The sequence below is a fragment of the Pieris brassicae genome, chromosome 3 (assembly GCF_905147105.1).
Source record: "Pieris brassicae chromosome 3, ilPieBrab1.1, whole genome shotgun sequence".
Classification (NCBI taxonomy): domain Eukaryota; kingdom Metazoa; phylum Arthropoda; class Insecta; order Lepidoptera; family Pieridae; genus Pieris; species Pieris brassicae.
This window is the reverse complement of record NC_059667.1, coordinates 1,715,803-1,736,773: the sequence shown is the minus strand read 5'-3', so window position 1 is coordinate 1,736,773 and position 20,971 is coordinate 1,715,803. Positions and strand designations below refer to the sequence as shown.

Below are 20,971 nucleotides of genomic sequence, written 5' to 3'. Positions count from 1 at the left end.
TATTCCTACAGCTACTTATTAAACAATATTCAAACAATTACATTATACATAAAAGCCAAAAACGGAATACACATTCAAACATAAACATAAAGCACAGTTTTACCTATTTATACAAAAAAATATAACAAAGTACAAATTCATAATAAATTCTAGATTATAATTTCCAAGTTCTAAGATTCATTGATCATTATAATAAATATTTAATATAAAGGAAGAATAACAAAGCCATTATTAATAAAAGATACCAGAGTTTTATAAATATTTTTTTAAGCATTCTTTAGTCACATTAAATATATCGATTTGCTGGTAATTTGTGTTGTAATCTAAGGTGTACGATACATGGCTGAGTTACATAAATAGTTTAATTTAATTTAGATTTTCTAATTTTAATTGATTTATAATATATGTATTATTCTCTTCGTGTACATTTGCAAATTCAAAACTGTATATTGTGGTTCTTTAAGCAAAATCTCAGTGTGCTGAGTTTTAATCAATAAAAAGTATATTTGTTAAAAGTGAATAAAACGCTTTAGAATATGAAAAACCTTTATCTATATACCAAGTATGAAATCAAAAACCTGTCCAATATTGAGTTTTTATTCTATAGTGGATTGTTACATAATTTATACTTGCATCCTCACAACAAGCGCTTCATCAGCTGCTAAGTCTAAATAATTAGCTTGAACAGTATCTCTGCAAGAGAAATACGAAAATTCATTAGAAACAATATTGTTTCCATTAAAAAATAAGCTTTGTCCCAAGAGCTGTTTTAATTAGAGAATCTATTTCAAATAATTATAAATATAACTTTAAAATAGCATTACAAGTTTGAAATACGTTACGATTTCCCAAACAAATGTTTTTCAGAATCATTCGTTAAAAGTTTACTTTCTTCAATCGATCCAGTATGAATCTAAAATAATGACTTGACTTGTGTTTATAAATACGGTAATAGTAATAGATAGTTTGAGTAATGGTTTAATAATCGATTTTAGCTAGCGTGAATAATTACTCGAAGATTCATTGGCAATATTGGCTATATCAGAAATTATTTAAAAGGTATATCGGGTCTTTTCTGATCCAACTTTCCTTTTATTATGCCACTAATTTGTACCATAAGGTTCCTCACAAATAATATAATGAGGACAGGGTATTTAGATACTCCTATAACGCGTTTTTATATAACGTATATTTATGTAGTAAATGAAAATTTAGAATAATTTGTCAAGTCCATAATTAGTTTTCCGTAATTTTGCTCTTGTTTCAATTGCGTTATCATAAAATCAAACTAAATAACTTTATCAAATTCCTGTTTCATAAAAAATAATTGTTTAAAAAAATGGTTTTATTAGAATACGTGATTTCCTATATCAGGACCTGTTTTTCGGAGAACTTTATAAGTTTATTCACTTACCCATAAGTTCTAGATGAGAGCACACTGCTAACTTCGACTTCTAATTGGCCGAATATTAAGTCGAACGCCGTCAAATTAACTACTTGATACACTTTGCCCACGTTCATAACGACTACGTAGGCGTCATCGTTATACCACCTGTTAATAATGCCCCATTAAAGTTTGTATATTGATGAAAAGAGTACATAATTTTTTTATCTGTTGCTGTCTATATTCTGTATTAATTATGTATACAAATTAGATGTGTGGCGTCGCGAATAAGTGCGGATTGCGAGCACAAACATAGTCCTTATAAGTAATAAGTTTATAAAGATGAATATTACGAAAGAATTGCCAAAGAATACCTTATATAGCAAAAGAGCCTACGATAGTGATTACAGAATTCCCTTCCTATAATCGTATGTGTTAGACAAAATATCAAGATACTGATAATGACTTCATTCTCTATAACATTGATAACACGCGCTTATAGCGCAAATCAAACTCAAAATTAACGTAGAAAGCAAAAAAAAAAGCAATAAAATACAAAAAAAACCCAGTTATAACAGTATTCAAGAATCAAATTTTATTAGTTTAATAAAAATATGCGATCAAAACTTACGATATCATATTTTTTATGTAGGCTCGGCTTATGATAAGTGATACCGCCCATTGACTTATAATAATTGATATGCTTTTTTGTTGAAGGACCCTAAATCAAATTGGTTCGGAAATACTTCAGTGGTACTTCAAAATTATTAATGTTTGAGAAAGCTGAGGGTTTAGTTAAGGCTGTATAAAGTTCAATCTTTAATTGCTTTGCAATTATAAGTCTCTATGAAACTATTGCCACACAGATAATTGAAAAAAAAACATAAAACATGACTTAAAAGCTCAACAACGAACTCCCAATTCTAGCTTTGGTGTTTGATCAGCCTTAGCGTTTAATATTTTTATAAATTGCAATACAAAGCCACAAAAATCATAAAAGTAGCTTTAGATTTTTGTTCCACATAATCCTTGCTACACATTACGGTTTCAATTTATCAACGCGGGTTCATAAATACTGATACACATCTCTCACACAAACACGGACCACTTACATCTTTGTGTACAATATTACCCGTTTAGCATCGTTAAATATATATCATCAAGGAGTATCTCCAACTATTTTTTTTCTCTTTATTATACAAAATAATATAATATAATCAGAATATTCATCAGAAAACCGCTGTGGTTTGTATTAATGTAACCATAGCAGTCTTGTTTAGGAGCATAACAATTGCATATAAAAATAGTTTTTTAATTTACTGTTTATGTTGGTTAGCGTTAGGCAATCTAATATCTCATTGGGTAGACCATTTATTAGCCACGGTAGCAAATACCTCAACTTTCTCTTGGCATATACGTTGTTTTCTCTCGATGTACAGAGCCGAATCTGCGTTACCGCGAGACTGTACATCATACTCCACTCGTTTCTATATGTCATCACGAAAAAAGTGCTCGACTAGAAGACATTTATTTACTTTTTCTGTTATGGGCAATATTTTGCAGTGTTTAAAAATTGCTCTTCCTTCATTTTTATATGAATCGAGCACATTTCTCGAGACAACATGTTTGAGGATTCGCGGTTTGATATATATACGGTTGAGATTCGTCAGATAAGTTCTACCGTAGCTACTTAGACCGTAATTTATAACTGACTCGCAAAGCGCGTTGTAAATTGCAAGTTTTGTTTTAAATGGGAAACGCTTTTTGAGTATTGTTATTTGTGCCACAACCAAACTGTCGTAGCTTACCACAAACGTATTCTATGTGTTGATTCCAATGCATGTTCTCCCAGATCCCAGATATTTTTGTTTATCAACTATTTATATAGAAGGGCATTTGCACATGGTTGATTTGTGGAGACATGTGTGTTTGTGAGCCACCTACGCTATACCAGTAGCCAGTTCCTTGATGAAATTGGATTTTATAATAAGCAGTTTTGTCTTTTCAATATTGAGTACTAGTTTAGCGTCGTGGCACCACTTTAGAATGTTGTTAAAGTCGGATTGTAGTCGTTCAATAGCTTTATGAGGGTCCCTATCTCCACCTAACAAAGAGGTATCATCTGCGAATTGGTAACAAGTGGAATGTTCTACTTGGTTTACGTAAGTCAAAAAATGGAGAGGCTCGAGGACCGCGCCTTCTGATTTACAATACAGAGATGTCTCTAGTATGACGTGTCCATAAACTATGTTTTTTTTTTTGTTTTTTAAAACATAAAACATTCTTAGTACATTATAGAAACATTTACCTCTTAAAAGCAAAGATGTCATTGTTAAGGGCAAGAGATTCATATCGTCCCAGACGGAAAGCAGGCCTGGCTCTTAAACCTGTAAGGGATCTGTACACCTGGTAGTGAGATCTGGCTGCAGCCTTCTCATTTGCCACATTGTTATGCTCGTATCCTTCTGCTACTGGCAACCAGGTTTTATCTGCATCGGAAAACCCTAGAAAATGCTTTTGAGGTTTACAAATTATTTAAAAACCATAAAAAATAACAAATTTTTTGCCCAAACAATTATTTTATATTTGTGTAGTTCAATTATTCAGGCGCTATTCTCATACTAACTAATCAGCAGTTAATTAAACTACTACTACTAGTGAATTCCAAACATTAGGTAAACAACTGATTGGAATCGAAAAATGTTTTTCTTGTTGGATAGCCAATCAAGCATAGAGAGCTATATGACGCTAGGCAATAAGTAAAAGAAAATGGAGTAAAGGGATAGCAGACCCTCCAGAAAAAAAATAGTATATAAACCTATATAAGGATAAGTGCACCCATATGCCTTTGGTATAGCCTGACCTCTACAAATAGGATTAAATTTTAGAATCTCTCAAAGCTCTCTAAAAAAGTAGGCTCTTCACAATAATTAAGGACATAAAGTTGTATTTGCTATAGTATTGTATTGTATGTGTGGACTCTGTTTCCGCACTTAGACGCTCAATAGGTCCATTGTGCGTAAAGTCCTGGCTAACTAAGTCAGCCTAACTCCTTCCAAAAGCACAGAAGCCTCCTGGGCACTTCACAGGCTTCACGGAGCGACCTCACTGTTCCAAGTATTTCTACACGTTGTTTAGTCACAGCCACGCATTCCAGGATTACGTGGGTGACTGTAGTATATATCATAAATAAATAGTAAATGTTATTATAGCGTTAATGAGTACCTAGAAGATAAAAATATAGCTTAATTTCATGATTATTAATCCCTAAATATTCAAAATTAAATAAATAAAAAATAAAAAAATGTTATTCTATGTAATTGGTACTAGCCTGGAGTGTGAAGTTTTATGTGCTATTTTGTTGCTATTAGTTATGTTATATAAATTTTGTAATGCCTTCTTTTGCTGTGCCCTAACAGGGTCCAAAATATTGTACCTAGCTTTAAGCCTCATAAACATCTTTTGTAACGTTATGGAATGCAAATAAATACATGAATACAATATAGGATTTAAATGTATAGCAATTTGAGAGACTAAAACATCGAACGCTTTTATTCCGGCTCCAATTAATGTAACTATACATCGTTACTAGTGTTTTAACGAGATTTTATTCTTATATTAAAACTGGAAGTTGTATATATTTTTATTAGTAATATAGTTAATAGTTCTGTAAAATTTCCATAAAAATATCTGAATGATTTTGGTAATTTACGAGCAAAGCTAAATTATTTTGACTAACATTAGTTGCTATGTTAGTATTGGTTAGTTTACAAAACAAAAAGACTCCTATAGGCATTGACAGTGTGTGGGGTATCGGAACCCAGGTATTCGGAAGCTATATCCAGGATGCTCCCTTCCCTCGGTGAAATAATATGCGCTGGTTCGGCTGTCGCGTGTCCGTATAATAAAAAGAGGAATCCAATAATCGATAAGACTAAAACTAGCACTTACCATCAACGGTGGCGGAATCTCACTCCAAACATTGGATTCTTCAATGATGAATATAAAAAAAGTAAATACTATACGGTATGCGGTATATATTTAGTGCGCACGCGACAGCAGTTAAAATTTAACTCCCTTGCGCCATTACGCCGGGACACCACCTCCCATCTCCGGTTCGTGTGTCAAAGTCAAATCGACAATTGTCATCCTTCTTTGATTGACATCGATTTAGCGCGAACAGACAGCATACCAACATACCAGCATTTTATGAAATGCGTGTTCATTGTAATCAACACATTACTATTGGTGCTATGCCTAACACGATGCAACAAGATTGCCACCCATTTCCAATTGACCCAACCATACTTGTCCAGAACAAAACATTATGTCTATGGATACAACCCTACTTGTATTACATTATTTACATAACTCGATTTGCCAAGTGCTTTACAGCAATCGAACTCAGAGACAAATTCAAAATCATTTATTCATTAAGTTAACACAATGTACACTTCAATAAAGAAATACATATTAAATGCATCAAATTTTTCATTCACTGCCAGTTCTCAAAACAAGGGCGTAGAGTGTATGAGAAGAACTGGCAATAAACTCTACGCCACTCTCTTTTTGACAACAACATAAGCTCGAGAATTATTTCATATTATTGGTTGGAGTCTATCAAAATGTTGCCATACAACATCTTTTAAAATATTTCCATACTACATATATTGCCGCGTTAGGCATGTGTTGTATTGTGTTGCCTTTATGTAATAAATTTGTGTACATCTGATGAGATTTATTCTAATAGAACTTAAACCAAAAACAAAATATTTGTAAAGCCTAATTGAAACATCACCAAACTTTACCCAGTACAAAGTTCCAAAGCGTCATTAGAAGATGTAATATTTATTAGCACGAATGCAACTGGAGCCTTACAAATGGAGAATGTAGGGTTTCGACCCCACATGCGCGAATTGAGTTATCATAAACCAGAACTTAGACACTATTATATACCGAAACATTTATTTATTTCAATGGTCCAATGTTTGCATTCCTTTACAGTTGGGGTCTCTAATTAGGTCTAAAATATGGTATATAATTTACAGCTTTAACGTAAATTAATTTGGTGATGTTAAAGCTATCGTTTGGGGCCTTGTTCTCATGATCCTAGCCATCCTAGATTATATCTACATATAAATATTACTTTTAAAACCTGATTTAAAGAAAAATGTGTGATTGTTTGACCCATATTATAATTTATACGTATATTATCTGATCTGATCGGACTAAGTTAAATGTATAACTTATCTATATGTTTATTATATTTCAATGTATCATATGTTTCTATATATAAATTCATCTTTTTAGCTTAGCTAAAATAACTATAGATGACTCCCTAAATTTCTTTAATTTTTTGTATAATTAATATCGCATTTTAGTCCTTTCAAATGTTTATATATATATATTGGCTATTATAGTTTGTGCACATTAGAATCGACACCAATGTAAATATTAAACCATTACCAGCGTTTTTCCCGTTTGTCCATTGGAACGGCGTCCGAATGGGGTCACGGGTGACCTCAATGAAGTTGACGGGGTCATCCGTGCCACACGCCAGCGGATCCCGTGTCTCGCTCCACGGAACGAAACCATTCACCATCCCTAGTTCTTCACCCTATTCGAAGAAAATGATGATAATTATTATTAATAACTAAAATTTAGTTCAAAGCACAAAAGATCATTTACTTTATGATACTCGCTTACATTATTTTATATTTATATATACACTATATATATACTTATATATTTTATTATATACTTTGATATTAATATAGGCTTTGTATAGCAGTGTTGGCCTCTCTCATCACTGAGCTTTGATCCCCATATGTGCACCATTGACTTTCATTCTTTGTTAGCATTTAATAATCGCTGAACGTGGAACGAAAACATTCTGAGGAAACCCAAAAAGTCGACGGCGTGTGTCACAGTACTCTGATCTCCCACTTGCCCATTAGATTGACACATGATCATGAAACAGATACTGAAATCTGAGGCCCATACCTAAAGTCGTTGTAGCGCCATTGATTTATTTATTTTATTTTATAGGCTTTTATTAAAGAATTAATTGCGATTCACTGTGCTCGTTCATTCTAATCCAAGGATTTCATACAACCGTTCACTTCTTATTCTTAAATGCACAATGAATAAATTACTAATAGAACTTAAAATTTCTACTTATAAAACAACAAACAAGGAATTAAAAAAAAGGCCAAATGATTCAACCAGGCCACAGATGTCGCTCTCCTCACGATGCTTTATTTAGCCACGTGTAAAATAAATTGCGCTCACGCAACAGTCATTGGTTAATAGACCCTGATAAGAACGATTTTAGAGTCAACTGAACGCTGAATCGAAGCCATAACTGTTCTGTTTAAATAGTTTTTATTTCTAAAAACAGTTTAGTAATGTTCTTACCATGTAAGTGATAGCGATCCCCGGCAAAAGTAAAAGCAGCATATTAAAAGCGTCCACCAACTCAGGTCTAAAGCGTGACGCTACACGACTCTTATCTTGGGTGCCAGTCTGTAAAAAAATAAAAAAAATAAAAATAAATTTATATGTAAGTGTATAAAACTGGTTAACATTGAATGTATTGATAAAGATGGAGTGTTTTCTATAGTTTTAATCAAAATTAAACAGAAAATCTATATGTATAACATTATTAATTTAATTAAAAATTTGATAAAATAAAAAATATTTATGAGATTATTTACAGAGCTTTCTTAAACAATATAATGATTCCCTAAATTATATATAATTTCATTTTTAAATATATGTAATTAATACAACGCTTGTCAGCGTCAATGTTATTTGTAATAAATAAAAATTATATAATTTTAAAATAGAAATTCCTCGCTGTGTAATACTTGTTCGTTGAGCGAGGAAAGCTCCAGCTTTTGAGTCACCCGTACTATCTAACAGGCGTCAACTTAAATATTTAATTCTTAATTTCCTACAATTGTTTTTAAATATTATAATAAATAATTTGCACGATACATTATCTAATAAATGGTTATCAGAATATTTGTATCATGTCACACACCTAAAAACTCAGATAATCACTAAAGTTGAAGAACTTTAATCGACGCAAACGACCAATATTGCAAATAGGTAATCTATTCGAAATTATATCTTTTAAGAATAATAACTTTCGCTGTAGGATGAATGAATAATATTTACTATTATAAAAACATAGCATTAAGCGAATGAAAATGTTTATGTACAAGTTAGATTTAACAAAGGAAAATTAATAATTTAAAACTTCATTGTTCTCGCAACACGTTCCCCAGCTGTATTTCGGTCAACGACGTATAAAGTGACGGAAATAAAAACGCTTGATATATTTACAAAAACTCTATTTCTTAAAGGCTTTTAGCGGATATTGGTTTTCGTTTCAATAAACATTTGATTTTTGTTATTTCCTATATATAAACTTTAAAAGGCTTTTTGATGTGTATTTTCCCCCGGTAGAACACAGACGTACACTTTTAGAAATAAACGTTTATTAAATATATTAAACTATAAAATAAAAAGTTTATAAACTTAATTATGTAGCCTATACAATAATTATGGCTAATAACTAATATTTTGTTAACTTAATGTAACGTTCATTATAAATTCTAGTGCTGTATCTTTTGACACTATAACCAATATACTGAAAAAATTTAAGTATATACTATTTTTGCATCATGATATTATAAAAACATTACCACCCAATTAGCCGGTTTCTTCAAAGGTTTATAGGTCAACCACCTATCCACCGCATACTTGATGTCGCGTGCGTCTGACTCCTTTCCCAGATCCTTCGTCAAAGCGAAATTCAGAGGGATTTGAGCGCCACTATGTACGCCTTCGCCGTAGTATTTTACAGCTTTCTTTACACTGGTACACGCTTCTGTCATTAGGACCCTGAATAGTTTTAAGGCTTTAGGATAAAACTGAGTTATGTAACGTTTTAGGGGTTTTTGTTTGTGACATCAAAAGCGGGTAGTACGGCGAAAAATGAGGGTACTTATAAATAACAAAAAAAGTGGCAAGGTTCCCAGCTCTTCCATAACAAACTTAATAGTAAATTTCATAGAAAATATATTTCATATATGTATTATATATTTACAATTTTTTGTTAATATTTTTTTCCACTATATCCAACACGCCCGAGTGCATGAGTGTGTGTGTACATGCGAGTGCAATCGTGTGTGAGTGAGTGCGTGAAAGGTGTAACTAAATATGTGTCAAATATTAAAATAATAAATGCTCTATGGACTATGTTAACGAATAGTAGCTTAGTGGTGATTTAATCAGCTTGTGTTCACATAAATTATTAATACGAATAATATCAAATAAGCAACGTTTTTACCAATTCGTAAATATTCGTCGAATAGCAAATAGGAATCTACAAGTGAACTCGAACTTACTTCAATTAGCTCGTTGATTATCCAAAAAGAAATTGACCAGTCGCAGTAATCGGTGGAAAGTTCGCAAGTGAATTCATCTAGCAAAATCTATAGTTTACGAGTACTACTTCTATATATAAAAGTCGTGTTAGATACACTATAACTCAAGGGCTCCACCGACTAAGCTCCTAAATTTGTTAGGAGGTAGGTTAAAACCATGAGACGCTGTCCTTTGGGAAGTGACATAAAATGCGGTATAACAAAACGCAACAAACAGAAAAACTAAAAATTTATTTGTCAAAACATCAGTCCAGCCTTCAATTCAGTATAACAAAACGCAACTGACAGTTTATTCGAGTTTCTATTAGCTTATCGTGCCGATATTATCATTAACAATGCCATGACCGAATCTTTCGATGAGTGTTTCAGTGCATTCGAGAATAGGTCAGATTATTAACAGTTTTTTTTTGTATAAGACGTGTGTACAGGACAACGTCTGTAGGGTTCGCTAGTGTTAAAATGAAAATTAATCGGATATAAACCAGTGTTGCCAGATGGTCTCGGCGACAAACCCTAGACTAATTTGATTTCCCCACCAGAAATCCCGTAGGACGCCCTCACCAAACGGATGGTGGTATGGGTGACTCTTTAAATCGGTGGTCATGTTGGGATTGTTGGGAAATGAAAGGCATCACGCAAAGTATCTATAATAGAAAATGGATTGATAGGTTCAAGTTTTATTGGGTTATTGGTTAAACGAATATACAATTAGTACCACAGTAAGGTTTACCACACGAATCTTATTCTTACGATGTGTTCGTACTTTAATTTAGTTCCAGAATCAGGAACGTGATATACAATAGCAAAAAAAAACTGTATTGAAATTTCCCGGTCTCGGTCGATAAACTAGGAGGAAATCCATCCAATTTTAAGTACTTTTCAGCAATCGTAGTCAGTAAAAGAGACATTCGTAAATATTCTAATATATTCGAGTTTTTTTTAGGAAAGTTATCTTTCATGATTTAATGTTCGATGTGTATTTTGTACAGGTGCTCCATTTGTCAGACTTGAAGATTGAAGTGTAAATATTTGCTTAAGAATAAAGGCTTTTGTGATATTTAAAAAATACTGATAATAAAGTATTTTCTAACACGAACTCTATAAGTTCTTGTTTTGTAAATGTTCTTTAATATGAACTTAAATTATTTTAAACTTTCGACTTATGTCTTATTAATGAAATCCTCTTGTTTTCGGACCATTCGAGGCCATTAATTTCGCGTTTTAGCTTAGCTTTAGATAAATTTAAAGGCCGGCTACGCACTCGCAAGCCCTCTTGCATTGAGTGTCCATGAGCGATATCACTTAAGATGCAGAAGGCTCCAGGTGAGTTCTGTTAAAAAAATTACGAGCTACAAGGATTTATTTTACAAACTAAAAAACCTCGGGTTAAAATGTATAAGTTACGCAATCATTTGGATGAAATTTTGTCATCTATTTGTAACAAATCAAAGGGATAAATTTCAAACGTCCTTTGTTAAATTGTTGTGTTTATGTTGCCTTTGAATGGGAGATCAAATCTCTGAAGCTTCTATTGTTTTCTTTATAATATGACAATGTAAATCAAAAGATCTCCGCAAATTAAAGTCTCGACAACTTTCTCGTCACGTACTTTACGATTGTTTTAATCATTTACGTGCTCTTATATTAAACTTTAGAATTCTAAATTTAAGCAAATAAATGCGCATAAAAATCTAAAATATGTGTGCGTGTATGCGTTCTCATAATTATTTTAATCAATCTGTGTCAACAACTGCGGCCCTTCTAGGAGCCGTTCTACCTAGCAAACAGCGGCTGACGTAGATGCCATATTCATTCTCCAGAAAAGGGCAATTCGTGAAATTTACAATCTTGGCCCCCGCGAGTCTCTGAGAGAATTATTTAAAGAAATTAATATACTCACGTTGCCTTCCCTTTACATTCTAGAGAATATCATGTTTGTTCGTAAACAATTGCATCAATTCACTGTCAAAAGTGTTATTCATTCTATAAATACCAGGAATAAGCATAAAATAGTAGTCCCAAAATACAGATTAACAGAATCGAATAAATCGTTTCTTGGGAATTGTGTCAGATTCTACAACAGGCTACCGAAGTGTGTTAAAAGTTAAAAAACGTCATCAAAGGAATCCTAATTAAAAAATCGTATTATAAAATCCAAGACTATGTTAACGATAAAGATGTATGGCGCTAATTCATCTCTGCATGTGCGGCTTCCCTGGCAACTTGCGCTGTGCAAGTGTGTGTATCTCATTTCACACTAATAGTAAAAACTCAATTTTCTTTTGCATTGTATAGAATCTCTGTATACCTTCCATTATATAAACTTCTCAGCCGATTATTACTATTGTAACCGAGTCTTTGTAAGCTAAACCATTGTTGAAAAGAGTGTCCATGGAGTTTCTTGCCGGTTCTTCTCCATGAGACCCACTTTTTGGAACCGTGCAACTAGACGTTTCATAAGAGCCTGCAAAGGCCTATTTGAAATAAAAACTTTTGATTTTGATTTTGATTGAGTAAAGCATTGTCTACTATACAATAGTAGATTTCTAACACTAAACAGCTAGTGTCTTAATTATACATGTCTTACCGTGTTACATTATCTCGTATTGTAATGGAATCGAAAGCCTCTCTGAACTGTGAGACCATATCATAGTTCTCATCTTGATCCTTAGTGTAGATATGCTCTAGATAATTGTAGTTTTCGGACTCAACGCCTCTTTTTCCCGTCGTCAGCTCATCGGGATAGTGACCTCCATACAAATCTTTGTCTGCCTCTACCAAGTAATTCACTGAGCTGAGACGTAAACCAGCCACACCCTTTTCAAGCCAATATTTCATTAAGGTCTGAAATAATAATTTAGTATTATATCCTACATCGAGACTGGAAAGTCTAGTAGTAAAGTGTATCTATCACGGAGGTAGTGTGTTCGAATCAAGTATTCTAGTTATGGAAACTTAAGCGAATATTGTTAACATGTATACCTTAATTTCCTCAACGAGTACCGGGTTTCTGTAGTTCAAATCGGGTTCTGAATCTCCAAACTGATGAAGATAAAATTGATCTCTGCTTGGGACATAGGTCCATGCACTCTTGCCAAAAAAACTAAGCTGAAAAGTTACTTAAACATATATAAGCATTTAAAATATTTATTAGAATGTATTAATAAGAATAAAAAACATATTAATTGCGTATATAACGAGTGGCGGAGAGTTTATTGTCAGTTCTTCTCTTCCGTTCTACGCCCTTGATTTGAGAACTGGCAGTAAATGTTTAATTATAAGTATTTTATGAACATTTCTGGTTTTGTTCATAAGTGTACATTGTGTTACCTATATGAGTAAATGATATTGAATTTGAATATGAATATGAAAAATTTCCACAAAATTTCTAGGACAGTTCTGGAAACCTTCAAATATACAATTAAACTAAAACATATGTTATTTAGGAATTTATGTTGTATAAGAATCCAAAATTGATACTAAATTGGTGTCACAAGTTGTATTATGAAACGTGACCTTAAAAATTCATACTGATTTCTAGCTTTTAGGGAGAAACTTATTAATTTTTAAAGGCCAACAACGCACTCGGGACCCTTCTGGTTATGTAAGTGTCCATATACAGCGGTCACTTAACACCAGATGAGCCCTGTCCGGTTGCTTTCTGTTACAGCATAAAAAAGTTAATATATTAGAAACTATATTTCCTGGTTAAATAAATATATTTAAACTGTAACAAAACCTCTAGTCAAGTTTAACTTTTATAATTACAACCGCTTCGTTTTCTTTGTCGCTAAAAGTTAAATAGTTAAACTTTGCTAAAGAAATCTCTTTACGGAATATTGTGCAAACATGGCTTCCTTGTTATCAGCGTGGTGACGTCATTTCCTGCGGAACAGGGATGTGACAGTTCCTAACAATATGGCGTCTAGAGACAACATTATGTACCAATGATATTATGATAAAATTCAAATTTCAATATCTGTCGAGTAAAATGAATGCTTATTTTAATAAATGTATCATAGTAAACTACATAAACAATGTTCAGATTTTTAATGCATATATATTATGAAAGGCTTATAGATACCCATTTAAGTGGGTGCGTTGCTGGCCTTTATGTGAAGAGAATGCTCTCTTTTTAAACAGTTGGAGGTCGTATCTGCCAGAAGACCCCCACCGGGAGTCGATTCCACAGTTCGCAAAAGAAAATGCGTACTGCCAGTAAAGATTTTCAGCTATCAAAGGCATGAAATTTGGAATTAATTTATTATTGCAACAGGGTTATATTTAGAGATATAAACTGCCTATGTCCGAGGACAAGCTGTAAAATATAAATAAACCGGCTTTCCGATTATTTATTAGTGTTTTACATTTTTATGTACTAGAATAAGTATTTTACAACAATAAAGGCTATTATTATTGTTATTTTATAATAATTAAGGCAGTGTGTTTTTAGTTGGTGTCACTTGATATCCAATCAGTCGTTCGTCTCCTATCAAAAAACCTTACCCAATTATTAGGTGGCCGTCTCAGTCCGTTCACGTCAAGATGTCCGTCCTCCCAAACGTACCAGTCACTGTAGTATTCGTCCTTTTGTGACGACTTAACGAACCAATCGCTATCGTTACTCGTGTGATTCGGTACGAAGTCGAGAATAACTTTCATATCTAAATAATAAACGTAAATCAGGCTACAATCTTTTTAAGTCTAGGTCCCATGTCTGTATCTGTTTCATGTTCATTTGTCAATATAGGCAAGTAGGTGATCACCCTTCTGTGCCTGACACACGCCGTCGACTTTTTAGGTGGAAGGCAAGCCGGTTTCCTCACGATATTTTCCGTCATCGTTCATGATAAATGAGAAACAAGAAATTCTATTAGTGCACACCTATGACCTCAGGGATGAGATCACGCTGAAGCCAACACACACACAGCCACACACATACTCAAATAAATAAATTTCATATCGAATAACATATAAAAAGATATTGACCGACCGAATAAAAAAAATTATGTAAACTAAAAAGTACCCACCATTATATTAAGAATAATGAAGGTAGGCGTTAAATATTAACTGAATGACTGAGAATACTCACGCAACTCCTCCGCTTTCTTCACAAGATTCTCAAGATCTTCTGTAGTTCCATATTCGTGGTGTATATTATAGTAGTCTGTGACGTCAAATCCAAAATCATACATTGGCGACTTGAAGACGGGCGATAATATCATTGCATCTACGCCTAGGTCTTTTAAGTATTGCACGCGAGAAGTAATACCTGAAAAAATACTCGTAAAATGACTTATTTTTACAGAGTCATAATTTAGATTAGACATCTTTTTTTCAAGGCTTATCAGCTATGTAATAAATTGATATTATAATTGTATAGGTTACCGACAAATCATATACATACTCATTTCTCTTTCCTTCACATTGTGTTAACGCTATGATGAAAAGAGAGAGGTGAGTTGGTTAGACATAATAGTATAAATGGACGTATTAAGTATGAATACGGCTTTAACTTAAATCTTAAAAAAAATCCACTATAACATTTACAGTTCCGAACTGCTTTGAGCCGAATTCGTTTCTTTGTAATTTTCTGTAAAAAATTGTCAGATTTTGCAGGGAAAATACTTTTGATGTTTAAGTAATAAAGGGTTATTTATATACATTTTGTTTTTAGCGAAAAAAGGCTTAATAAGTAATTATTTACGTTGTTTAGAGTAAAAAGTCTTATGTGATAAGCTGAAGCCTGAAGTTAACGTAAGCTGTTAAAATGGACGCTAAACGCTTTTCCACGCCGAAAACAAAAAGCCTTATACGTACCATTAATATCACCTACACCATCACCGTCGCTGTCCATAAATGATCGAACATAAATTTGATAGAAAACCGCGGTTTCCCACCAATCCAGCTTCATGTTAATATTTTCATACCGCCCCAGTGCGGAAATCGCATAAAATACTAGAAGAGTGCAACGCAATATCACTGAAAACGTAATTTAGAAAATTAAAATAAAAGTTCACGCTTCTCGGCGACAGTCTCTCATTTTAGTTCTAAAGTTGAAATGTTTTCTCTAAAAATGGTTCGTAATAAAGTTTCAGGTTAACTGTATTTTTAAATGATCTTTTTATTCAGGACTTTATAACTTCAGCAAAGGCGCTGTACAGACCAGTGTTTTTCAATTTGTTGTTCCACAGCCTACCTTAGCCTTTCTAAAACTCTTATGCCACCTACGATACATAATTTATAATGTAAAAAGATTTAATTGTGTACTTAAGAAACTTACGAAAGGATACCTTTAAGGAGGACGAATGAAACACAGTAATGATAAACTAAAATTCAAATTTCAAATAATTGTAATACTTAGGCCCCACGTTGGGAAACACACTGTAGACTGTCCCGATTATATAGGAGGTATGGTATCTCGATGGAAACACTACGATACCACATTATTTAATTTCACATTTAAGAACAGAGATGTATAAGGAAAAAAGCAATATTAAATTTATATCAAACACCCACGCGCGGTAAAATGCTCAAATGACAATTGACAGCCAAATTACCGGCGCGCGAAAAAAACATGGCGGAAAATGACAACTGACATTCGAAATCGCGGGATTAGGAAGGTGAATACAGACTTATATAGCAAAATTAATATTAATTCAAGTGATTTTTATTTAATGATAAATGTGTAAACCAATTTAAGGCGTTCCTGATAAAATAATGTTTAAAGAACTTTATTTCTCATTATAAAAATATATTTTATTTACATGAGAAACATAATATGCATATACGAACTAGTTAAACGCTGGTTAAAATGGGCTACTTTACAAACGAATAAACATTACGCATTAAAAAAATTGAAATCTCGAAATAAATAAAAAAAATTATTTAAATTAAAATCAGCAGTCTGTGAACACACAATAGATAGGCCTAATCACTACATACGCTTTGACCAACCGAAAGTACTTGCGAAAGAAAAAAGATTCTTCCCAAGATTGGTACGCGATGAAATTGAAATAAAAAAAACACCCGTCATCTTTTAGTCGATAGCAACTGCGGGGAAATAAATACAGATAACACAACTTTCTCTACTGATACTTTTGACATTCAACACCTTTTGTCTTCACGCATGCTGTAAAGCACGCGAAACGTCGGAAAAATTTAACTCTAAAATTATATAAATAATTATAAGTTTATAATAATAATACATAGCTTCAATCCGTTTAAAAAGTGTTTCCTTAATGTGTAAAAGCTATGTTAACAAAAGACAATACTATCTCGAAATACACTTACTTTTAATTAATGACACAGAACTTAGTAGACAAAAACCGCGCAGTGTAGATGCATGTATGCAAAAGATAATTCACGACGCGACGCTACGTTTTTATATGAAGTTCTACGAGTACCGATTCTAATATTTATAAACTTTTTTGTTTGATTTCATTCATTCATCATCAGTTTATAAACTTTATATCGTATTTTTTTATTGATGTATATCTAAGGGCCCAGTTCTATTTCTGCAATACTGAAATGTAGACAAGGTTCAAGATTCAATTAGGTAATTGTAATTTAATATTTTTTTCTAATTGATATTAATTGCTATTCAATTATATTATTACATAGACAGTTATTACATACATGATAAGATATATACAATGCACTTAAGATAGATTAACTGATTGTTTATCAGAAGTAAAAGCAAGTAGAAAGAGTATAGGCATTGGACCCTTTTTTAAAACTACTTGGTCACGACATGCAAGGTGCAATATTTGTAAGAAATGGCAATTTTTTTTTAAACTTTAGTAAAAATTCTTTATAATTTGGTTATGTTAAAGCTAAAATTCTATTTTTTTTACAGGTAAGCAGACTAATGGGACCCATGATGTCCAGTAAGTGACAATTACATAATTATTACAATTATCATCATTTTTACACAAATAATACTTTATTTAATAAAAAAATAAATTGTCCACCTCCTTGTGTATTCTTAATTCAAAATATTTTAAGTGTCAAACATTTCTGATTTACAGAACTTCTTTGAAGTTTTCAAATATTTTATGACATTCATTACCAGATAGTAAGTGACAGTTACATATTTATTCCATCCAATTTTTCCATTTAATTATTTTCATATAAGACTTTATTCAATATTTCCAATTTCTTATGTATTCTAAACTCGAACTTCTTTGAAGTTTTTAAATAATATTGATTATTGATAATGTTATATACATTAACTCTACGATACGTTACGTCCACAGTGGTGACATTATACATGTGTAGGGGTTAATGTTTACCACACATTTTGTATTACAATAGTGTGTAGCGTACAATTGGTAGCGCCGGTTGTACTTTCCGCGCGCAATAAATATTAGATTGTTGATAATGTTTCATTTCCTACACACAGGACCGCAACAAACGCGCACACCTAAACATACTTCAAGGGTTACATTACACATGACGTAATAATTATAAAAATATTAAAGTTATGTGATTGTTGATATATTTGAGTAAGATTGCAAAAATTAATCATTGTATTGACTATTTCCTGTGTTGATTTATTTGAGTATGATTGCAAAAATTATTCATTGTATTGACTATTTCCTGTGTTGATTTATTTGAGTAAGATTGCAAAAATTAATCATTGTATTGACTATTTTCTGTGTTGATTTATTTGAGTAAGATTGCAAAAATTAATCATTGTATTGACTATTTTCTGTCATTTGAATGAGCGATCGAGCCGCCATCTTGTCGAGGCGCCAAATTGTCTTTACCTCACTCTGCTCCAGGTCATTTCTGATTTATTCCAATTTGTATCGTGGTAGGAAGCAGACATATCACTTCCAAGTTAAACAGTGAATATATGTCTTTATTACGGATACTGTGTGTATAATTTTCGTGCCCTAACAAGAATTACAACAGTGATTACATATCACCAACATGTAATACATAAAACAAATCTTATTTTCATTGTTAATTTTATACTTTTAATTATCTTATTACCTTTTAGAATTAGATACATTTTCACACAATTCAAATGTTTATTTTTTTATAAATTAACGTTCGTTAATAATAGTGCATTGGCCGCTAAATATGGAATACATAATATTTACTTACAAATAGGTTCAACAATTAACAAAAACAATAGAATGATTAAATACATTTAACTAAGTAATACCTAATTTGGCTGCGTTGTGTGATGGTGTTAAAGTGTGGGTATGTACGTGAAGGTGTGTATGTGGAGTGTGCTCAGGATGCAATTGAATTTGCGCTAAGGATATTCTTAAGCATATTCCGCGATAGCTTTAATAAGTCAAAGATTAAATATAGATAAGTCCGTGCTGCTCGATACAAAACTGCGCGGATTTTTTTCCAACGCCGAATAAATAACTTCGAAAATCGAAATCAAAACCCTTTAACTTCACTCAAACCCTGGTTCATTTTATATTTGTACAAATAATATTTTATTTTACCTAATACATGAAGTTCAATTTTCTTTAACATAATACAAGAACCTTTATGGTACCGATAAGCTCAGCTTGCGATGGGATGCTCGACTTATGACCTTTTCTAACTCGAACCACTTTAAACTATCCTCAACAAAGTATTTTCTATATTATGTACGTTTCGTTTCAAACAAAAGATATATGTTAAATTGAATCCGCGTTTTTATTGGTTTTAACAGTGAAATGTTCAACAGTAAAAGTCAGTGTCAGGGCCAGTAATTCTTCATGGCCTTAAGGGAAAGTTAGTCTTTGTTACTTAAAAAAAAACTTAGGCTAACTACATCTTAATAGTAAATATTTAAGAATGTAATTGTACTAATGTATACTTGCGCGAGTTAAGTTCGGTGGCGGTTGTTGAAGGGATGTTCAAATAAAACTCTATACCAAGGTAGCACTGAAAATGTTTAGAAAATGAAAAACGGCTTAATGTAGAAAGTTGCCAATGCTTTTATTGTTTTTCTAAGTAATCTCTGTTCCTCTCTACACACAGTCGCATTCGATAGAACCACTGAGAAAAGCAGTGCTTCACCGCATCTTCAGGGCTCGTTAAGCGAATCGAATTATCTTAAGTTCTAGGGAATAAATGATAGTCGCAGGGCGCCAGGACAAGACTGTATGGCGGATGATTCATTATCTCGAAACCTGCCATAGTAAAATATTCAACAGTCCGTTTTGCGGAGTGCGCTGAAGCATTGTCGTGGTGAAGGAGGATCCTGCTTCGAGGGCGCTGCTGTCGATTTTTTTCCAAGACAACAGGTAAACAGCGATTGACATACAAGTCTACAGTAACTTTCCTTCCATCTTCTAGCACAACTATCGTGATCATTTCCCTTCTGACCAAAGAATGAGGCAATCATCTTTTTTCCTTGACTTCTTCCTTTCTTTACCTTATCTTACCTCGAGAGGAAACACCCACTGAGCTGATGGTCTTTTGGTTTCGGGTTTAGATTTGCCGCTAATTCACAAAAACAAATGACAAATGAATACAAGATAGTACATTAGGTTACCAAAGAGTTTAAAAATTGAAATTCAAAAAAGTTTTCATTGGCAATGTTTCTAAATGGCCAGTTCTAAACATTTTCAGTGTTACCCACGTATTTGAAGCTAAGGGTCAACGTATCTTTAATCGTTTAAAACAAGAGCTTATAACTAACATATTAGAGGTAGCGAGGTGCAACGCTGGACTGTCTGTTACCTATAACGAATATATGTAATGTCGACCTATTGGACATTCTTAGGAAATGTGAATATTATATTACAATTTATGAAACTATAAAAAACTAAACACGTTTTGGAATTTATTGGCTACATGTGTAGGATTTTTAACATTTCATTTGCCATTAACAAATATATATAACTTAACTGAGGTTACGCTAGGTTAGCGAAGACTCAGAACTTTTTGAACCCCGAGGGCCCATCTTAAGAGCGTGTGAAGGGCTGAGGTGGCTTTAGTGGGTGGGGTCTCGCTACCCCTCTGAATAACAGAGGCATTTGAGTGTAGACCCAGCCCCACAGTTCTCGCGTCAAGCTCGAAATCCTTGTCGCGGGCTTGCGTAAGCGCATTTTCACCTCATTTAAAAAAAACAATAAACCCAGAACTTTATCACCTACCCTCCGTACTAGTTAAA

General features: G+C 32.8%; 2 protein-coding genes across 5 annotated transcripts in view; one reads left to right on the top strand and one right to left on the bottom strand.

The window, feature by feature from the left end:
- LOC123707300 (calcium/calmodulin-dependent 3',5'-cyclic nucleotide phosphodiesterase 1) overlaps positions 1-20,971 on the top strand; it is a 314,278-nt gene that overhangs the window by 215,016 nt on the left and 78,291 nt on the right. The gene's annotated exons all lie outside the window — the stretch shown is intronic.
- Positions 584-17,215, bottom strand: LOC123707301 (maltase 2-like). Its single transcript, XM_045657228.1, has 12 exons — positions 17,134-17,215; positions 15,661-15,822; positions 14,933-15,112; positions 14,347-14,504; positions 12,823-12,948; positions 12,428-12,684; positions 9,097-9,295; positions 7,802-7,909; positions 6,851-7,001; positions 3,693-3,888; positions 1,415-1,552; positions 584-693 (listed from the first exon to the last, which is right to left on the bottom strand). Coding segments are annotated over exons 1-12 (1,746 nt in total). The 5' UTR covers positions 17,135-17,215; the 3' UTR covers positions 584-623.

Bases quoted from the DNA above. Each gene is read 5' to 3' on its own strand.
- LOC123707301 (XM_045657228.1), bottom strand. The intron at 15,113-15,660 runs GTACGTATAAGG...GTATTTTTTCAG, and splicing joins TGGTGTAGGTGATATTAATG to GTATTACTTCTCGCGTGCAA. The intron at 14,505-14,932 runs GTGAGTATTCTC...TTTATTATTTAG, and splicing joins GAAGAAAGCGGAGGAGTTGC to ATATGAAAGTTATTCTCGAC.